This window comes from Thamnophis sirtalis, unplaced genomic scaffold, assembly GCF_051295495.1.
Source record: "Thamnophis sirtalis isolate CommonGarterSnake01/CBP01778 unplaced genomic scaffold, rThaSir2_p1.2 scaffold_1, whole genome shotgun sequence".
NCBI lineage: Eukaryota > Metazoa > Chordata > Lepidosauria > Squamata > Natricidae > Thamnophis > Thamnophis sirtalis.
The window spans coordinates 25,580,116-25,602,207 of record NW_028261381.1 but is presented as its reverse complement, the minus strand read 5'-3'; the positions used below and the strand labels follow the sequence as shown (position 1 = coordinate 25,602,207).

Here is a 22,092-nt window from a genome sequence, read left to right as displayed (position 1 = left end):
ATTGCAACACAGCAGCAGCCATGAGGTGACCATGCTCACCGCCACCTGCACCTCAAAAATAATAAGACCTCCCCCAAAATAAGACCCAGCACTTATTTCGGGGGTCAAAAGAAAATAAGATCCTGTCTTATTTTGGGGAAAACATGGAATAGACATTGACTTTTTATGTTTATTAAAGATGAAGGACTCAATAAAACATATAATAATTAAAAAAAACATTTTAAACATGCTCAGAAATCAATCTCCAAACTTCTTCAAGCCTTTTGGTTTTCCCTCGTCTATCAGGAAGCACACTGGATAACCATCACATCACCCATTGGGCTAGTCCCTTAATTACTTTGAATTTGCTTTGCTCATCTGACCTCATTGCTTGCTGTGAAACACCCAGCCTCAGTCTTAGACAAAACTGGAAATGCTACTGCAATAGGAGGCAGCTCAGAATGAAGAACCCACTTGCTGGCTGCATGGTGAGTAGAACCTGGGCCTTTCGGTGCAATTGTCTCCTGTTTTTTCCCCCCTTTGACCAGAAGACTGGATGTCTGCTTGGAAAGGGGACAGTTTCCAAAGGGCTTGGAGGCAAGCAGGAAGAATTCCTTGTTCCTGCAGGACTCATTTGAGGGCTCTTACCTGGAAGCTGGCTTCTGGATTGAGCAGCCAGCCATAGATTCCTGCGTGCTCTAAGTACCCTTCCCTCTTTATCTTTTTACTCTTCAGATGTTCTGTCTCCAACTTGCTCACTCCTCCTTAAGATAACAATGAGCATCTCAGTTGCTTTTGTGCAGACTTAACCTGCGGAGGCATGTTACTCTTCACCTCTGGCATCTTGATTTTCTGATGAGGTCCATCCTGGAGCTGACCTGGAAAAATGAAGATGTTGATTATGAAAGATAAAAAGAAAGTGCAGGAGAAGAAACCCAGTGGGAAAGAGCGCAAGCAGCATAGCAGCTTCCTGAATGTTTTGTTTGTTGGTTTCAGTCTCGTCTTTGAAGCTGGTGGGCGTTCTTGAAGTTTTGAAAGTTTTGTTTTGTTTTCACTTGTGTTAAAAACACCGAGGCACTTCAAGAATGAAAGGATTTAGCCAGTGACATCACTGTTGCTGGGGGTGGGGTGGGGTGCAGAGGTGGGTCTCTGCCAGTTCGTCCTGGATCGGGAGAACCGGTAGTGGCGGCTGCTGAAGGCCCCGCCCACCCACCCAGATGCTTCTGTGCATGCACGCACGAGGAAACCAGTAGTAAAATGAATTGAAAGCCACCACTGGTGGGGTGCTTAGTTGGGGGCTCCTTTTATGTCCCCAGCAAAAACTGGGGGCAAAAGATGAGATCTCACCCTGCCCCATGGCAGCACTCGGGTCTCAAACCTGGGCTTGCTAACCTCCAACCTAGCGTCCTAATCAGGGATGGGTTCCAGCAGCCGCTACTGCCGGTTCGCTCATGGTCGTGCAGCACGTGTGTGTGCGTGCTTTGTGCATGTGCAACACTTGATGCAAGCTGCACACACATGCACAGTACTATAAAAATGCCAGTTCCAGTAACCCAGGCCACCAAACGACTACTGGTTCAGCCGAACCGGGCCGAACCAGTAGGAACCCACCACTGGTTCCAATCATGCAAAACCCCATGCTCCTATGACATGGGTAACATCACACTAATCACACTAAACTAACCTAATGCTCATGTTAAAAACACAGCTTTGCCAGAATCCTCCTCCTGCCCAAACTTAACCTGTTTTCCCAGTTCAGCCTCCCCTCTCCTTGAACAGCTCTTTTCTTCTTTGCTTGGCTGAAACTAGTAGGTGGGAAATTTATGGGAAACGCTGGCAGACAACCTGCACCCAAAAATAACCAGTGGGTGGTGGGGGAGTTATCCAATTGACGGGAACAATCGGATGAATAATGTTTAAGTAATCTAAGGTGAAGTTGAAGGAGTTTGATTAATCAAATATAATTGTGCCCTGGGCCCATTTCCGAATTGTACCATCCTAAAGTTTCCCTAAAAACAAAAAAAAAATATTTTGTTTTTTATTGAAAAGGTTAAAATACAAAACCCAAAAGAAAAAAAATTAAACAGAGAAAAAACTAAACAGAAATGTTGAAAAAAATATGAATTTAAAAAAGGAGGAAAACACATATTATCCTGCCCCCCTAGTTTATTGTTGTTAGTTGCAAAGTCATATCCGACCCATTGCGACCCCATGAACAACATTCCTCCAGGCCTTCCTGTCCTCTACCATCCTCTGGAGTCCATTTAAGCTCATGCCTATTGCTTCGGTGACTCCATCCAGCTACCGCATTCTCTGTCGTCCCCTTCTTCTTTTGCCCTCAATCTTTCCCAGCATTAGGCTCTTCTCCAGTGAGTCCTTTCTTCTCATTAGGTGGCCAAAGTATTTGAGTTTCATCTTCAGGATCTGGCCTTCTAAAGAGCAGTCAGATTGATCTCTTCTAGGACTGACAGGTTTGATCTCCTTGCAGTCCAAGGGACTTGCAGGAGTCTTCTGCAGCACCGTAATTCAAAGGCCTCAATTCTTTGGCGCTCAACCCTTCTTATGGTCCAACTTTCACAGCCATACATTGCTGTTGCAACAACAATAACTTCCTTTCCCCCTTTCAAAGCAGGTCCAAAATTTATAAAGCTTCCTATATCCCTCTGCCAACCAATATTTGTCCACCTGTATCCCACATCAGAAGTGTCTAACTTTTCTAAAGACTACACTTTATCATTCAAATGACAGGTCAAGAAGTCTGCAAAAAAGTTACAGGCAGCGTTAAGACAAAATTTCCTGATTGTTTGGAACAGAGTTATAGAAAATGAAATGAAAGTGCCCTTCCTAATAGTTGGAAAACTTTATTTGTTCAATCATTGATTTTGTCACATTTTTCTCCTGCCTCAATAAGATTCTAATCCTTGCTAGAACCTTTATTTCAAATAATTATCACAACCATATGTAACTCTTTTCTCTGAGCTTCATCAGTGGGTGATTTTGACCAGACAACAACCTGAAAGAAACATACCCTCAATCCTCTATCCTGGGTAGATGCATTGCAAAAACAAATGAGGAACATTAATATCCTTGAGGATAATATCCATATATTACAGCATCAAATGTATTTGAGCCTTGGTGGCAGGGTGGTTATAATACAGTATTGCAGGCTAACTCTGCCCACAGCCAGGAGTTCAATCCTGACCCACTCAAAATTAACTCAGCCTTCCATCCTTCTGAGGTCAATAAAATGAGGACCCAGATTTTTGGGGAGGGCAATATGCTGAATCTGGAAAATGCCTAGAGGGGACACTATGAATAATATTATTTAATAATTATTTAATAATAATAATAAATGAAATGAAGCGGTATATAAGTCTAAGTGCTATTGCTATTTTGATCTTTGGAAGTTACAAATATTTCACAGCAAGTCTACAAGGATTTTTGGATAGAGTTAACAGAATCTTCATCTTTCTCTGCTTGATCTGGATCCACTACATGAGGGTACAAGCTGGTTAAGGTTCTGATGCTTTGTGCTTTTCAGTTTTATTAAAGCTGGAATGCTTTCAAAAATTAACATCATTCATACATTAAGGACAGAAAGTGGGAGGCAACTGAGCAAGCCACCTACTGTGTGGATGCTAAAAAAAAAAAAAGGTGTGGTGATATTGTAAATACATCTCTGTGCGTAGGCCGGGAATTCAGTTTCTTGGATGGAATATCAGATACTGAAAATTGTTGCACCTTAGTAGCGGAAAGAATTTGCATTCTTGTGCAAAGAATTTTTCATTCTTGTGCAAATCTGAGCACTGTATAGTCTCACTGGTTCATCAGTTTACAAAATAAGTTATTATTTTAACTTTCCGCTCCTTTATTCCCAATATTTCCTGCTGGGAAGAATCACTGCCACTCACTCATTCCTCTCCCCCCTCCCGCACTACCCACAAACACACAATAGCACACCCCAGGCAGGTACAGACAATTCCAAATGCTTTGTGCCAGAACAACATAACCGGCCATCCTAGTGTAGGCTTGAAATATTGTGAAATGTTAAACCTTCTAAGTGACTCAGTCCCTGTGCTGTGTTTCAGCATGATCAGGCATACCAAGTGCTGAAAGGGTATTCTAAAAATGGAGATAATCACTGCAAGCAACTCTTATCTATCCTTCAACAGAGGTATGTATGAACAGCCTGGAAGAATGCAACAACTTCTGCAACTGAATTTGTTTTTGTTTTCAAAATTGGGAAGGAAGAGAGAGTTGGTGCCACGTGGAGCAGGCTTTAAAAATGAGACTCTGCATTGTTTGCAAAGAGTGTTTAATTTACTCACTCACCCAGTGGTTTCAAGGACAGCTAATGCTTTGGAGGGAAAAGACAAGTTTCAGAATAATATTGTATACCTGGATTTTATTTCTTTTCCGTGAGGTTTGGCCTGACGATAGTGTGCTCTCATATACTGTTACCCAGGGTGGGTTTCAAAAATTTTAGCAACGGGTTCGCTGCCTGGTTGCAGGGTGGGCGTGGCCATGGTGGGCATGGCCTAGTCAGTCTCCTGCACCACAGCTGGTGGGTGGGTGTTTTCACCCTCCCTGGACTCTGGAGGCTTTTCTCAAGCCTCTCGGAGACTGAAAATGTCCTCCCCCGGGGTCCTGAGGCTGTGTACTTACTTGGCATCCCAAACAGGCTGTGTGGGGATTCCTGGGAGGGCAGAGGCAGGGTGGGAGGGCAGAGGCAGGGTGGGAGGGGCAGGGCAGGGTGGGAGGGGCAGGGCAGGGTGGGTGGGGCCAGCCATGGGTGGGATTTGCGGGTTCTCCGAACTGGGCAGATTCTTAGCTAGAGGTACTCCCGAACCCATGCAAACCCTCAGCAGCCCACCCCTGCTGTTACCCAAACATTCATATAGCCACATCTTTTATAGGGAAAGATTTTTATTTCTATTTGTGATTGGTTACAAGACTGTCAATTTGTTTAAGAACTTGGCGTGTTCAGATAGTAAAAATCAACCACAACTGAATTTGCAGAAATAGCAATCCAGGATGATTAATTTAAAAGAGAAATTAAATCTTTTGACCTAGAGAAAATGCCAAAGGGAGAGAAGGCAAAGAGAATGCTAAAGTCATTTCCACAGGTAGATTATAAGGAGCCAAGGAAGTTCAAATCAACCCGACTTGCATTATAAACTGGAATCAGCTGGGTGCTTCCATTTCACTGGTCTTAGGCAGTGATGGCAAACCTTTTAGAAACCGAGTGCCCAAACTGTGTGCGTCTGCATGAAAGGTGTGTGCACCTGCATAAATGGACATGTGGGCGTATGCATGCATGGATGTGCACATGTGCAGCAGATGGGCATCCGAACACCAGCAGCGCAGCAAGAGGTAAGATCTTTTTCTTTCACAAGCTTCTGTTTCATCATTTGCAGGGAAACAGAAGCTCATGAAAGAAACGCCACAGAGATCTGACCTGGAGTGATGGTGCGCGTGCCAGCAGAGAGGGCTCTGCGTGCCACCTCTGGCACCCATGCCATCACGGTCTTGGGCAAAAGACATCTGAGCCAACAAGGCACAAATCCCCTTTAGAGACCTATGAATGTTACATCAACTGAATTTCAAGAGATGGTGGAGCAAATTCCAGCCAATGGGGAAACCCACAAGCCCTGCAGAACATTGTTAATACAAGTGAAATCAATCATCTATTTAGCATCTATCTTATCTATTTTAAAATGATCAAGGTGACAAAAAATAAATAAATAAGTTCTGTTAAATGAAAAAGGAGTGAAATACTGGATCAATGTGTCTTGTGGATGATTATGAGGAACGGGTAACTCCCATGGAAGAGGATTGTTTATAAGTTACCCCATTTCCAAACTCAACAGGATTTTAAAGATCTTAAACAGGAGACCTTTGAATTCAGTTCAGATATTAATTGAAAGCCAATACTTTGATAGCTCTTGTAACAAGGGGAAAATATGTTCTGGGTGACAGCTGCTCTAATTCCCCCATTGCTGTATTTATTTTGATCACCTCTAGTGTTATTTGATGCGCTCCACATGTCACTCTGCTGCAGGTTAGTTACTTGACACATTTTATATATTATTTATTTGTTAAATTTACATGCTTCCCATCTCATTGTTGCAGCAACTCTGGGCAGCTTATAGAATTATAAAAAAGTTTTTAAAAATATAATACAAAATAATTATGGAAAATTAAAATAAAGACTAAAATCCAAGAGGACATTCATTCATTCATTCATTTATTAAATTTATAGGCCGCCCAATCCCGGAGGACTCCGGGCGGCTTACAATGAAAGAAAAAAGAAAAGAAAAGCAAAATAAATAAAAAATAGTTTAAAATTCACAACACACATACGTTCTAATCGGGGCTGGACCTTAACAATAAGGTCAACAGCCCCAGGCCTGCCGGAACAGCCAGGTTTTAACAGCTTTCCTGAAAGCCATGAGAGTGGGTAAGGTCCGGACCTCTGAGGGTAGCTGATTCCACAGGGTCGGAGCAGCCACAGAGAAGGCTCTCCTCCGGGGGCCCGCCAACCAACACTGTCCGGCTGACGGTATCCGAAGGAGGCCCACCCTGTGGGATCTTATCGGCCGTTGGGAGGTGTATGGCAGTAGGCGGTCTCGCAACAGTTGGGAGGGCCACATTTTTCCAGTCTTGATTGGCATGGGAACTATTGAATCAGATCCTCAGCTTGGTTCATCCTACATGATTTTGTTCTGGAGATGGGAATTATATAAGAATAGCCACACCCTTATCTGAATAACATCTTACAGCATGGGAAACTCTGTCTATAATTTTTATGCTTTACTGATTTCAATATGGAATAATTTTAAACCGTTCCATTTAATTTAAAATGGATGACATTCAATTGAAATCTACCATGCTACTTCCTTCCTATCAGTTGTATCCCTTTGTTAGAAGACATTTTTGTAGCAGTTGTGGTTTATTTTTCTATTCCATAACAAAAGTTCCATAAGCTTGACTCAGATGTACTTATCCACCGAAGAGAGAGATGGACGACTTTTAGCTGCAGCTTATTTCATCCTGAAAACCTAATTCATTTTCTTGTCAAATATTTTGAGCACCATGGTTTTTATTAGCTTTACCTTTCAAAAAGCAATTGCCACTCCACTGAAGATTTGTCTTGCATCTTAAACCTTAGGACTTCCTTTGTATGAGATGTCTTTATGAAAGTGATGCTTTTATAAATAGAATGAAACATTTTACTATCTGTTCAGTTAAAGGGAAGGGGAAATGAAGTTGAACAAAAATCACTGCTCTTCCTTTCATGGATGCTGGAGCATCAGAGGGTTTTTCCCTCTCCCTTCATAATACTGAGAAAATAAAATGCACAACTTTTTAGGAGCTGAAACTATTCTTAACAGTCTGATTCTGAATCAAGCAAGTATTTGGCTCAGTAACTAGTTGGATTCGCACATTGCAGTGAGTCACGGTTGGTTTTAATCATGGTTTATTGAATAAAGTAAGGCATGCGGTGGCTAAGACACTGAGTTTGTCGATCAGAAAGATAGGCAGATCGGCAATTCGAATCCCTAGTGCTGCGTAACGGAGTGAGCTCCTGTTACTTGTGCCAGCTTTTGTAGTTTGAAAGCATGTAAAAATGCAAGTAGAAAAAATAGGGACCACTTTTGATGGGAAGGTAACAGCATTCCATGTGCCTTCGGTGTTCAGTCATGCCGGCCACATGACCACGGAGATGTCTTTGGACAGCACTGGCGCTTCGGCTTTGAAACAGAGATGAGCATTATCTCCTAGAGTCAGGAACGACTACTACATATGTGCGAGGGGAATCTTTACCTTTATTGAATAAAGTACAATATCTATGTTCATACCTAACACAGTAAGCCATACATTTATACAAAAGAGCTGTGTTCACACAAAACCCGTGTTCAAAAATTAACCCAGATATACAATTTATTGGAGTAATGTCAGACATAGCTGCTCTACCAGTTCATCCAAAAACATTTCAATTCTAGATTGCATCATAGAACATGGGGATCTCCCCAACCCCAAGTATTTATTTGATGCCATTTTGATTTCAGCTGAGGATTGTTTCAAAGTTGCCATTTAAATTAATTTCAAAATTCTTAATCTCAGTGAATTGAGCAGTCATCTTAGCCTTTGAAACAAAAGATAACAAGATCTGCGAACTTTGCCTGCCTGCAAAGCTTGTGATCCCCGAGTTGTATGCTGCTTTCCTGAAGTGTGTGTTACGGGTTTTTTTTCCCACTTGCCTGTGATAGTGTAGATACCCATGGACCCAGCATTACTCCAACCTCAGAGCAGTTCAACAGAGACTGCTTTAGATATTCAGTTGTAACTTATGAGGACCCAGATGGTTGGGGGCAATTTGCTGACTTTGTAAAACAGCTTAGAGAGGGATGCAAACAGGGGTGGGCTGCTGGGGGTTCGGGAGAACCTCTAGCTAAGATTCTGTGCAGTTCAGAGAACCCCCACTCCTGGCTGGCCCTGCCCACTCTGCCCCTCCCCTCCCAGAAGTCTCCACACAACCCGTTTTGGAAGCAGGTAAGTGCAGGGCATGCGGGGAGGCTCGGGGAGGCTCAGGGAGGCTGAAAAACAGGCTTACTGGAAGTTCAGGAAGGCCGGAAATGGGTCCATTTCCTGCCTCCAGAAGGCCTCCGGAGTCTGGGAAGGCCATTTTCACCCTCCCGGGGGCTCGAGCAAAAGCCTCTGGAGCCCAGGGAGGGCAAAAATGCAGTGGTGCAGGAGGTTGACTAAGCCACACCCACCATGGCCATGCCAACTCAGCAACCGGGCAGAGAACCCATTGCTAAAATTTTTGAAGCCCATCCCTGTCTGTAACGTACTGTGAAGCGGTATATAAGTCTAAGTGCTATTGCTATTATCAAATCAAGAATAAACAAGAGAAACTGCTCAACTTATGTACATCTGTGTCAGAATCAGTATACAGATCTGTGATCAGTGCCTTCCAAGGATCCAGTTATATCACCTCTGGCTGTAATAACTGTTTTAACTTTCTTCCCGTTATTTGTTGTATACGTTTTCTTACAGTCCTCTCCTGCTCCACCCTCATTCAAGGAGCATGTTTGATAAATTACGTTCCAGTCGAAGCCAGTAAGAGTGGCTGAGAGACGGAAACCAATTTTCTCATGTAAATTACATGAGTGCTGAGGGCAAACAGGGCATAACTGATTCATGACAGTGCAAATGAGAATTCTTAGGAGAGCAGTGCCGACTTTAATATGAGCTGCTGAGTGGCATGAATTATAGAGCAGCAGGGAAGGATGAAATTTCCAGAATGACAGATAGTTTCTGTCGAGTACAAGGGAGCGGCATGTATTGGAGGAGGAAGGGATTTTTGAAAACCGTTTGTTTTGAGAAAAGTTCAAATCCACCCTCCTTCCCCTAAAGAGGTGTCGGCAAAAGAAAAAGTACTCTTTGAAACAAAGTACAAAATCCCATTAACATCCTTCCAAGCACAACTAAATAATTATTTATCCATCGGTGATGCATTCGTGCTGTCTGGAAATTTTAAAAAAATATTTATTGAATTAGAGTGTAAACCATTTGGTAGTTCTTAAAAACTTAGCAACAATCGAACCACTTCGAAATTACCTATTGCAACTGCTTAAATATTTTGCTTCATTGTTGTTGTTTTGGAGGGGTGTGTGTGTGTGTGTGTGTGTGTGTGTGTGTGTGTGTGCGCGCATGCATAGGGATAAAACCAGTACTGGGTACAGCACAGTGGTGGGATGCTGCCAGTTTAACAACCGGTTTGGTGAGAGAGTGCTTTGCATGTACATGCATGCTTTGATTGTGGGATTCTCGGAGCTATCGGTTCACCCGAACCACTCCAAACCGGCTGAATACCACCTCTGGTATAGCTAAATAAACTGTCCCCACACCACCCTGCTTCCAGCAGTTGCAGAGCAGATGAATTGGCTGTTATAGGTAAAGCATAATTTCTTTCTGTGTTCAGTTTCTTTCTATTTTATTGTGTTTTTTAAAAAAATCAAATTCTTTCCTTTCAATATTTTTTAAAGGCATGAATGAATTCTAGTTGAGAAATCTTTTAGGAAAGGGAAGTGTCCATTCTACTGTAGTGCCCAAAACATGATTGAAAATGTCAGCAATGGCAAGGAAGGACATTTGCCAAGCTACACTGATGAGCCATAATCCTTGATTCCTAGATGTCACTTCAGGAGAGGGAGGGAGGGAGGGAGGGAGGGAGGGAGAGAGAGAGAGAGAGAGAGAGAGAGAGAGAGATTGCAAGCATAGCCTCCAATTTTTTTTCCTTCTGCCCATAGAAACATTCCTGTGGGTGCCCCTGATTCAGACTCTCAGAAGTTATGCATTTTAATATTATCTTTGGACTGGTGGATTTGTCCATTTTGTTTTCACATATTTAACTTCCTCCAAGTCTGAATTTTGTGAGATTTATTAGACTGTTTAGCGGAAGAATCTGGCTTGCACAGGCTCTAGCACAGTTTGGGCCAAGGCTAAAACTACTGTATTATTTTAACTCCTGCTGTATAGATTGCTGTCTCTCCACTTCTCCTTCTCTCCACCCCCACCCCCACCCACATAGACAATGCTCATTTTTTCCCCTCCCTTGCTGAAGTTTCCAAAGTTTTAACTTCTAAGAGGAATGAGTGCCCGTTGATTCTTTCCTCTACAGAACTAGTTTGGAGATTACATATGGTAAAGGACTGGAGAAATTGGCAAACAAGCTTACCAAAATGCTGACTAAAATAAAAGTGAAGTAAGTATTAACTCTACTTTTACACTCTTTTCCTCCACCCCTGGTCCAGGATTTTCTTCAAGGGTAAAGATATGTTACCTCTGATGGTTGTTGGCGTTCCAAGATTACAAGTCTTCTTCTCTTCTGGGTGTGACAAAAGGAAGTCTGTCTTCCTGGACATGCTGTAGTTACATTATCCGACCAAATGGTATGAACTCAGAGCTCTGATGATTAGAAAGCATTGCTGTGCTTGAGACCAGCTTTTCTTGATTTTTTTTCCCCATTTGAGAACCGCAGCATCCTAATTGGAAGCTGTTGAGAACCATCATACATGATGGTTACTAATAAGGAGATTGCGAGGAACCACAGGGATGTCGTAGGCTCCCGAATTTTTTCCGGCTATTTTTTATATTGATGTGCACCACTGACTATTATAGTACTTTTGTGGATTGATAATAGTCCCCAATCACAAATGGGAATCATTCTTCTCATTTTAGAATAGAATAGAATTAGAATAGAATTAGAATTAGAATTAGAATTAGAATTAGAATTAGTATTAGTATTAGTATTAGTATTAGTATTAGTATTAGTATTAGTATTAGTATTAGTATTAGTATTAGTATTAGTATTAGTATTAGTATTAGTATTAGTATTAGTATTAGTATTAGTATTAGTATTAGTATAGAATAGAATTCTTCATTGGCCAAATGTGATTGGACACAAGGAATTTGTCTTTATAGCAATAGCAATAGCAGTTAGACTTATATACCGCTTCATAGGGCTTTCAGCCCTCTCTAAGCGGTTTACAGAGTCAGCATATCGCCCCCACAGTCTGGGTCCTCATTTCACCCACCTCGGAAGGATGGAAGGCTGAGCCAACCTTGAGCCGGTGAGATTAGAACCGCTGAACTGCAGATAACAGTCAGCTGAAGTGGCCTGCAGTGGTCTTCTCTTTTGCAGGGAGAGGGTCACATGAAACTTGGGAAGCTTCTCCGTATTTTTTTTTTTAAAGTCCCTAAGTTAAAGCCATTAGAGAGCTTTCCTTGGAGTTTGTCTCTGTTTCCCATCCCAAAATAGGGAAATTACGCCACTATTATTCAATGGTAGTGATCAAATTGAAAACAATATAAGGGGGTTCATGGCAGGGGTGGGTTCCGGCAGGCACTACTGCCGGCTTGCTCATGTCCATGCTTGATGTGTACTGCGTGTGCATGCACAGTGCAATTTAAATTATTCTGTGCATGCGCAGAACTGCAAAACGAGATGGTGCCACCGCCTGGGGAAGCGATTCAGGGGCGTGGCAGGCTTGGGTTACTGCCGGTTTCAGCAACCCAGGCTGCCAAACCGAACCGGTAGGAGCCCACCACTGGTTCATGGTCCATATCTTACTTTGGGATCTCAGAATGTCCTTCTGCTCTATGAGCATAATAGAATTGAAACAACTGTTGTGTGTGTGTGTGTGAAGCACATTAACTACACATCACTCAGGCATCACTTTGCCACACAGAACTATTTTCAAATATAGCCAGCTTGTTTCCAGGGTTCATTTCTACTAAGCAAATACACATCTGTAATTCATCTTATAAAGCCACTGTTACGAAATTAGCCTGGGTCTTGGATTTCAAAAACAGATCATATGAAAATGTAAACCCAAACTTAGTTAAAAATGTCATATTTCCTGGGTTCTTAGGAATTATAACTCGCTTATTCAGAAGCTGAAATAAAAACCGATGTCTCTTTTTCCCCCCGTGGTCTTTCCTTTAGCTACATTCATAGTACTTCGCTTTGTGTTTCGGAGGAGCTGAAATCTGAATCAGATCTGCACAGGTAAGCACAACTTGCTTCATTATTCAAAGTCTGCCAAGGCCTGGAAGGGCTTTAAAACTTCTACAATAAACATTTCGGTGTTATTGCCTCCTCCCTTGGAGGTGATTGCATGGCTGATATTTACAATCATTTCTCTGCTGTGGATGTCTGGCAAATGATATTGTGTTCCGGGAAGGCAAGTTTTCATAACATAGGTGTATATATTTTATGTCCTGCGTCTAGAAAGCTTGGCAAAACCATTCAGACAGAGGTGATAAACCCAATGAATCGTATCCTGCAGGACCATGAGAAGAAGAAAAAAATAGTGAGTAGTGTTGTGATAATGTACTGCAACATTTTGCTTTTTGTATTTGTGCCTACCATGACACGGACTAGAATCCAAGCCTACACCCCAAATTGTCATCAAAACATATCTTGATGGAAAACAACCAGCACCCATCCTTCATTTGAATCTCATCCATTCCCCAGGTCTGAACCAGGGGTGGCATTCACTTACCTTCCCTACCGATACATAAATGTGAGCATGTGTGCATGTGCTCAGCCTTCCGGGTATGCGCTTTTGGATAAAAAAGGGCCTAAATGGGTTGCCATAGAGCTGTGGTGGGTGGGCAGGGCCACCCGTGATTTCCACTACCGGTTCGGGTGAACTGGTCCAAATCAATAAAATACCATCTCTGGTCTGAACATGTTACAAATACAGGTGAAACTCGAAAAATTAGAATATCGTGCAAAAGTTCATTTATTTCAGTAATGCAACTTAAAAGGTGAAACTAATATATGAGATAAGACTCATTACATGCAAAGCAAGATAGTTCAAGCCGTGATTTGTCATAATTGTGATGATTATGGAGTACAGCTCATAAAAACCCCAAATCCACCATCTCAGAAAATTAGAATATTGCATGCAATTAATAGAACAAAGATTGTACATAGAACAAAATCGGACCTCTGAAAAGTATAAGCATATGTACTCAGTACTTGGTTTGGGCCCCTTTTGCAGCAATTATTGCCTCAATGTGGCGTGGCATGGAAGCTATCAGCCTGTGGCACTGCTGAGGTGTTATGGAAGACAAGGATGCTTCAATAGCGACCTTCAGTTCTTCTGCATTGTTCAGTCTCATATCTCTCATCTTTCTCTTGGCAATGCTTCACAGATTCTCTAAGGGGTTCAGGTCAGGCAAGTTTGCTGGCCAATCAAGAAAAGTAATCCCACAGTCATTGAACCAGGTTTTGGTGCTTTTGGCAGTGTGGGCAGCTGGAAAATGAAGTCAGCATCCCCCTAAAGCTCATCTGCGGAAGGAAGCATGAAGTGCTCCAAAATCTCCTGGTAGACGGCTGCGTTGACCCTTGTCTTAATGAAGCATAGTGGTCCAAAGTCCTGTTGCTCAGTGGTCCAAAGTCCTATTTTTTGATGAGAGCAACTTTTGCCAAAAGCACCAAAAACTGGTTCAATGACTGTGGGATTACTGTGCTTGATTGGCCTCTCCATTCCTCCTCCATACTCTGGGTCTTTGGTTTCCATGCAAAAGTTGCTCTCATCAGAAAAGAGGACTTTGGACCACTGAGCAACAGGACTTTGGACCACTGTGCTTCATTAAGATCCTTATATTATTGATTGCATGTAATATTCTAATTTTCTGAGATGGTGGATTTGGGGTTTTCCTGAGCTGTACGCCATAATCATCACAATTATGACAAATCACGGCTTGAACTATCTTGCTTTGCATGTAATGAGTCTTATCTCATATATTAGTTTTACCTTTTAAGTTGCATTACTGAAATAAATGAACTTTTGCATGATATTCTAATTTTTCGAGTTTCACCTGTATAGCAGTATGGGCAAAATTGACTTTGGACAACACTAGCTAACAGATCATTCCTAGAGACACAGACAAAGAGGAACAATACAAGAAGAAGAAGCAGTGGAAAAAGGGAAGTCACTCCTGACTGCAAGCTGTAAAGGCAAGAGTCTCTTTCAAATCAGGCTTTATTGCCTAGATTTGAAATGGTTGTCCCTGAAAACCATCCTAAGAAAACTGTATCACCCTATCTCATAACCAACCTAGATGGGTAATGATCAGGAGTGGGCTTCAAAAATTGCAGCAACAGGTTCGCTGCACTGTTGCTGGCTGGGCATGGCCATGGTGGGCGTGGCCATGGCAGGGGGAGGCGTTTTTCGCCCTCCCGAGGCTCTGGAGGCATTCCTCGAGCCTCTGGGAGGTCGAAAACTGCTTCTCCCGCCCTCCGGAGGCCAGAAACAGGCCCTTTCCAGACTTCCGATAGGCCCATTTTTCGCCCTCTCAGAGCCTCTGCGTGGGCCCTGCACTTATCTGGCATAATGGACAGGCCGCGCGGAGACCCCTGGGATGGGTGGAGTAGGGTAGGAGGGGCGGGGTGGGCATGGCCAGCCAGGATTGGCATTTGGAGGTTAGGGCAGAATCCTAGCTAGATGATCTCCCGAACCTGTGCGAACTCCCAGCAGCCCACCCCTGGTAATGATCACAGGTGTCCTGCTTTTCTTGTATCCTGTTTACAGTGGAACTGATTCCTCCTTCAAATCCTGAATGTAAAATATGTAGGTGCAAAGAAGGTTACATCTGGTTTTTGGGGATGGGCTTCTAATTTTAGTGAGGGCCTTGGCATTTACTGGGCGAAAACAATGTGACTATGCCATGGCAATGATCTATTCCATACTGTGCATCTTGTGGGCAAAACATCTACCACATGCTTTCTACCGCTTAGGGTTCTAAGTTGTCAATCAACAATTTGTGATCTGGCAAAACAAGATGAATTCCACTTTTCAAAGATCTCTTAGGTAGAAAGTCTTTCTAATCTAAAGATATACTGGTACCCATTCTGCCCTTTGTAATCCGTTTGATCTAAGATACTGTAAAATGGACACTTTGTGAAACCTGGAACATGACAAACCTTCCACTTGGTGATAAGCGTAATGACAACAATTCTATCATTTTCAACCTGATCTCCCATTACGCTTATCATCAAGTGGAGGGTTTAGGATGGTGTGTACAATAGTATATATCGGTCAGTGCAATTCATTTTTTCTCTCATCCCCCACCCTTCACTATAAAGCTTTTGCCAACATACTTCTTTAGCAAATCTTGGGGTCCATGTAGAGGGGTGGGGGAGGTTAAAAAATTCAAGGTAGCCCATCCCTTCCTTATATGGTAGATACATATCCCTGGCAAGTCCTCAACTGAAAGAAATGCAAACTGTTATTCTCTTGGATTATTATTTTTTGTTTTATATGATCTATTCTATTGTAAAAAAAAATAAGCTTTTTTAAATAAAAAAAAAGTTTTAGAATTTACCAACATAATTAAATATATTATATTCTCTCAAAAGGTGCTTTTTCAAGCGGCAACTGGACTTTCTGATTTTTCTTTGAAGATGTTTTACTTCTCACCCAAGAAACTTCTTCAGCATGGTCATCCTGAACACAGATGACTACAAGGCAGAGGCGGTATTCAGCAGGTTCTGACCAAGTCTGGCAAACTGGTAGCGGAAATTTTGAGTAGTTTGGAGAACCGGCAAATACCACCTCTGGCTGGCCCCGCCCCCATCTGTTCACTGCTTCCCAAGTCCCAGCTGATTGGCTGTGTCTTCTTTTGTTGCCCTGCACAGGAGAATGGAGGTGGAAAGCAGGTTAGTGGGTTGGAAAGGGAATGGAAATTTTGTAGTAAACTTCCCCAGGAGTGTGGAGGGAATGGAAATTTTGCAGTATCCTTCTCCTGCCATGCTCACCAAGCCACATCCACAGACCCAGTAGTAAAAAAAATTGAATCCCACCATTGCTACAAGACCAAAGTGAACAATCTTCTGAAGGACACTGCTACATATGAAACTTTGAAGAGAGACTCCACCAACAGTTACAAGAAACCAGAAAGTCCAGTTGCCTCTTGAAAAATCACTTTTGGGACAACCATGACTTGGATGACTGAGAATCTCCATAGACAAAATGAAAACCTAACAAACAGTTATTTCCCACCATGATTGTGGTGTTTCTCTCCACAAGGTAGATAATACAGTTGAAAAGGCCGCCGAAGCAGTTACCAGCAACTGGCGTCAACAGTTAAAGGCAAGTTTTAATTTTTTATTCCTACAAATTAACTACATGGAAGTAATCCATCCATTGCAAACTGCTGCAATGATTCCATTTACCTAAACGGGATTCAGAAATTCTTTCTGAGAAGTGAGTGTCTCTAATGACTACAAAAAAAAAAAAGATACTGGCTGACTGGATTCTAATTTGCAGGAAGGAAAAAAGGTGATTCTAAAATAAGTGACTTAAAATTTTTCGAGGCTTAAAAGTTAGTAATCTGGACAGTGGTGGGATTCAAAATATTTTAAATACTGGTTCTGTGGGTGTGGTTTGATGGGTATTGCATGCTTTGTGGGCGTGGCATGATGGGCATTGCATGCTTTGTGGGCGTGGCTTGACGGGCATTGCATGCTTTGTGGGCCTGGCTTAGTGGGCCTGGCTTGCTGGGCATGGCAGGGGAAGGATACTGCAAAAGTTCCATTCCCTCCCCACCCCACTAACCTCCTTTCCAACTCCGTTCTCCTGTTCAGGGCAACAAAAGAAGATTGGCTGGGAGGCAGAGGGGGTGGGGCCAGCCTGTTTGCCGGTTCTCCGAGCTACTCAAAATTTCCACTACCGGTTCTCCAGAACCTGTCAGAACTGGCAGAATACCACCTCGGAATCTGGAGGATACAACTTTTTTCAAATTTTAAAAAAATCCTTTAAAAATTGCACATTTTCTTCCACTCTATATTACACGAACCAGTATGCAACAATGAAATATTTACTATTCTCAGGGCAGTGACTGATAGATCTCATCTAAATGTCATCATCACAAGCCAGAGATGCCGTGTGTGTGTGTGTGTGTGTGTGTGTGTGTGTTTGTGTGTGTGTGTGTGTCAGAAAAAGTTATGAAGCCAATGATCATTAAAAAGAGTAGAGCTTTGGTCCCACAGTTGTACTTACCCTCTTGACTTTTGATATCTCAATACTCATAGTTTGTATGCAACTTCCAAGAGATGGAATAACAAAGCATCTACTGTAAGAGGTTGCTTACCATGGCTCATATTGACTCTGATTATGAATTATGTTGATATTGGTGCATTTGCGGAATAGGCCAAAAAGAAGTTAAAAGAGCTGACCAAGGATCATGAAGCACTTTTCCGTGATACAGAAAGCTCCCACCCATTGGCTTCCCCAAAGAGCAAAAAAAAGGTATGTCTTCAGACAGGTGTATGCCCAAATAGAGACAATATATATATATATATATATATATATATATATATATATATATATATATATATATATATATATATATATATATATATATATATATATATATATATATATATATATATATATGTATATATATATATATATATGGTGGAGTAGGTAGACAGGTAACTTGACTCAGGTTGTTCAATTCCCAGAGGAACACACTGCTTGCTATTTACCTTCTAGGGAAGTATCTTGTCAGCACTTTCATAGCCCATAATAGCACATTTCTCCTGACACCTTTTCTTCTACATTACTTGGTAAATCTTAATGATTACAGAGATGTTGCTTTTCCTCTCCTTCCTTGCATGTGTCCCTGAGATGGGACTGAAAAATGTTAGCAACGGGTTCTCTCCCGTTTTCACTCTCCCCAAGCCCCAGAGCCTTTCCTCGAGCCTCCAGGAGGGTGAAAAGAGCATCTGTCAGGCTCTGGAGGCCCTCCCGAGACCAGAAACAGGCCCATTTTAGGACTTCCAGTACTTTTGGTAGGCCCATTTTTTGCCGTCTCCAGGCTCTGGAGGCTTCCCCAAGCTTCTAGGAGGGTGAGAATGGCATTCTCCTGGGCTCTGGAGACCAGAAACAGTCCCATTTCCAGACTTCCAGGAGGCCCATTTTTCGACCTCCCAGACCCTCTGTGCGGACCCTGCACTTACTTGGCATGATGAACAGGCCGTGTGGAGACTCCTGGGAAGGGCGGGGAGGGGTAGGCAGGGCCAACCGGTCCTTTCAGCAACCGTTTCAGCGAACCGGATGCAAAATTAACATCTGGTTCGCTCAAACTGATGCGAACCGGCTGAATCCCACCCCTGATGTGTCCAGATAAAAAAACATTTCCACCTATTAACCTGCTTTGAAAACAATGCCCCTTCTGGGTGAAATCAATTACGCTTTGGGGAGGGGGGAAATCTTGCACTTATATTTTCATTTTAGTTGCTCAGAAACCTAGAAAAATCTGCTATCAAACTGGCAAAGGAAGATGAAGACTATTACAAGAAGAACTTAACTGCCTGTGAAACACGTGTGAAATGGGAGCAGACGTTAGAAAATGGGCACCAGGCAAGTCATCAGAGGTTTCTTTCTAGTCTTGTTTTAGTCTGTCTCCACTGAGCTTTTCTTCAGCTGGAAACAAGTCATATTCTTTTCCTTTTCCAATTATATTCTAGTTCGATTTGCAATTCTGTGAGGCACCTCCTGATTTACAGCTGTGCGTTCAAGATAAAACATCTAAGGCCCCCAAAAGTATAACTTTAAGCCCTGTTCTGTTGAAGATATGAAACAAAATGGTTTCTGTTCCCAGCATCTCAAGCATCCCACACTTGTCACTCTATTGATGGAAAGTTCTTTATTTGTAACAAATAAATCCCCAACCTAAATGGTCCAATAATTTAGCTGTGCTGATGGAGACCTCGTACACATTTTTGTCACCATTCCAGAACAACAAACTGTATGTGAGAGCAGGCATCATTAGATGAAGCCATTTCATTTCATTTTTAAAATATCCTGCATGGTCCCATGACAAAAAAAGTCTTCCCAGGATCACAACTCTAAAAAAAAAAATTAGAGCAAGCTATTTGCAAGAGAACCACCTACAACTTCCTAATTATGGAAGGATAATCACTTTTTCTTTCCCAGCATTAGTCGGATGTGAAAATGTAGGTAACAGCAGGCAAGAAGGTATTAGTAGGTAAAGGTTCCCCTTGCACACATGTGTTAGTTATTCCCGACTCTAGGAGGCAGTACTCATCTCAAAGTTTCAAAGCCAAAGAGCCAGCGCTGTCCAAAGACGTCTCCGTGGTCATGTGGCCGGCATGACTAAATGCCGAAGGTGCACAGAACGCTGTTACCTTCCCACCAAAGGTGGTTCCTATTTTTCTACTTGCATTTTTACATGCTTTCAAACTGCTAGGTGGGCAGAAGCTGGGACAAGTAACGGGAGCTCACTCCTTTACGCAGCACTAGGGATTCGAACCGCTGAACTGCCGACCTTTCTGATCGACAAGTTCAGCGTTTTTGCCACTGAGCCACCACGTCCCTTTAATTCTTTGGAGCAGGGGTGTCAAATTTGCAACAACACGTTGTCTTCACATGATGTATCGCAACTCCCCCCCCTTTGCTAAACCAGGGGTGGGCGTGGCCAGTGTGCGATGCATCTGGCCCACGGGCCGCAGGTCGGACACCCCTGCTTGGGAGGAAGGATAAGAAATTTCTTTTTTCATTCTCAGTTACCACAGATTCAGCTTCTTTTCCTATCTATGTCAGATTTTCATCATCATTACCTTCCATTTTTGGAGGACAGAATAAAGGGCACACATGCACATAAAGAGAGACCTCTTCGCATGCCAACAGAGGTTTGCTGGCTTGTAGTTTACTTTTAGGACAATTGTTACCTATATTTAGTAAAATCAAATGTGAGTATTTGAATTTCATAGATAATGTATTATTTTCTTTAGTTTCTGGCAAGAGGACCACGTGATAAAAGCATATTGATTTGCAGCAACATAAATGTTCTCAAGATACGCTTCATTTCCGTAGCTCATGCTGTTCCCAAGATTTATTCCCTGAGAACAGGATGAACAGTGAAATATGGCTTGGACTGACTTCTGCTTTTGTGCATACATATTAGCTTTAAAAATAAAAATAAATGTTTAATATGTTATTTGTATGCTTTCCCATTCTCCTGCCCCCAAATAGAGAAAATCAGAGGTGATATTCAGTAGGTTCTGACCAGTTCTGGAGAACTGGTAGCGGAAATTTTGAGTAGTTTGGAGAACCAGTAAAAACCACCTCTGATTGGCCCTCCCCCATTTATTCTTTGCCTCGCGAGTTCCAGCTAATTGGTTGGAAATGGGGATTTTGCAGTAACCTTCCCTTGGAGTGGGGAGGGAATGGGGATTTTACATTATCCTTCCCCTGCCACTCCCACCAAGCCACACCCACCAAGCCATGCCATGCCCACCAAGCCACGCCCACCGTAGTAAAAAATTTTGAATCCCACCACTGGTTAAAATTAACATATTCACATTAAAACATCCTGTAAGGAACAATTAAAGAAGATGAATATGTTTAGCCTAAGAAAAGATGACCTCAGAAAGATGCAGCAGCGTTCAGATACCTGAATAATTATCATGCAGGCAAAGGGGTAGATTTATCTTCTGTTTACCCCAGAGCACAGAGCCAGAAGCAGTGAGCTAAAACTACAAAGAAGTAGACTCAAAGAAGATGTGAAGGAAAACTTTCAGACAGACTGCCACTTGAAACAACGAGCTTTCCCTTATTGGAAGTCTTCAGACAGGCTGATCTCCAAGGTCCTTCCCAGCTCCGTGATTCTATACTGTCCATGACTGACAACATTATCCTTTTGCCTGCAAGTCTTGCTAAGATGCTAAAATAAATAGCTCCATAGTTAGTGTGTAGTCTTGTCAGACTCTCGCTTGACTAAAAGGGTTTCTGGACTCTTTCTTTCTTTCTTTCTTTCTTTCTTTCTTTCTTTCTTTCTTTCTCTCTCTCTCTCTCTCTCTTTCCTTCCTTCCTTCCTTCCTTCCTTCTTTCTTTCTTTCTTTTTTCCTTAGTATATATATCATTGAGTCCAACTTAGTTAAAATCAGATTAATGACCATCCAGATCAGAATCTTAAAAAATAATTTAAATATTGAGATTTGTTAAAAGTGCTTTTAAAAAAAAAAAATCAACAAATTGGCCATAAATCTTCTCTTTCTTCTTCTTCTTGGAGCAGTTTAATTAAATGCTGTTGAGCATCACCACCTCCACTGAGAGCTTCTGTGTCTTTAATTACATCCTTAGATCTTATCCAACTCCTTCAGTACTCTTTAGCTAAAAGGAACACACCTACGTAACAGTCAGAAAGATCCACGATCCAAACCCCAGCTTATTTTTTGATTGAGCTCAAGCTGCTTCCCAGTGATTGTTTGGATCCATTGCTTTCAGGTCTTAACAATATGCAAGCAAATGGCATTCTCTAGCTATTGTTAGCGCGAATGGATGGCTTCTGTGACCCAGAAAAACATTGTTGAAGTAATCTTAGAATCAACTCTTAAGGCTCCATAGGGAAATAAAGCTGCTCCTAATAAATTTACAGAGAGAGAGAGAGAGAGGGAGGGAGGGAGAGAGGGAGGGAGGGAGGGAGGGAGGGAGAATTTCAATTGCACTCTTTTTTCATCTAGTTTTCTGAACTATATATCATTATTAACTTGGGTGCACC

At 42.2% G+C, this 22,092-nt stretch overlaps 1 protein-coding gene across 1 annotated transcript in view; it reads left to right on the top strand.

Moving 5' to 3' along the window:
* Positions 1-401: 401 nt before the first annotated feature.
* NOSTRIN (nitric oxide synthase trafficking) overlaps positions 402-22,092 on the top strand; it is a 40,919-nt gene continuing 19,228 nt past the window's right edge. The window contains exons 1-8 of the mRNA XM_087709439.1: positions 402-467; positions 4,068-4,153; positions 10,670-10,753; positions 12,497-12,559; positions 12,782-12,863; positions 16,593-16,655; positions 17,715-17,813; positions 18,804-18,929. Of these exons, the coding sequence (XP_087565565.1) occupies positions 441-467; positions 4,068-4,153; positions 10,670-10,753; positions 12,497-12,559; positions 12,782-12,863; positions 16,593-16,655; positions 17,715-17,813; positions 18,804-18,929 (630 nt within the window). The 5' untranslated portion in view covers positions 402-440. The remainder of the gene's footprint in view (positions 468-4,067; positions 4,154-10,669; positions 10,754-12,496; positions 12,560-12,781; positions 12,864-16,592; positions 16,656-17,714; positions 17,814-18,803; positions 18,930-22,092) is intronic.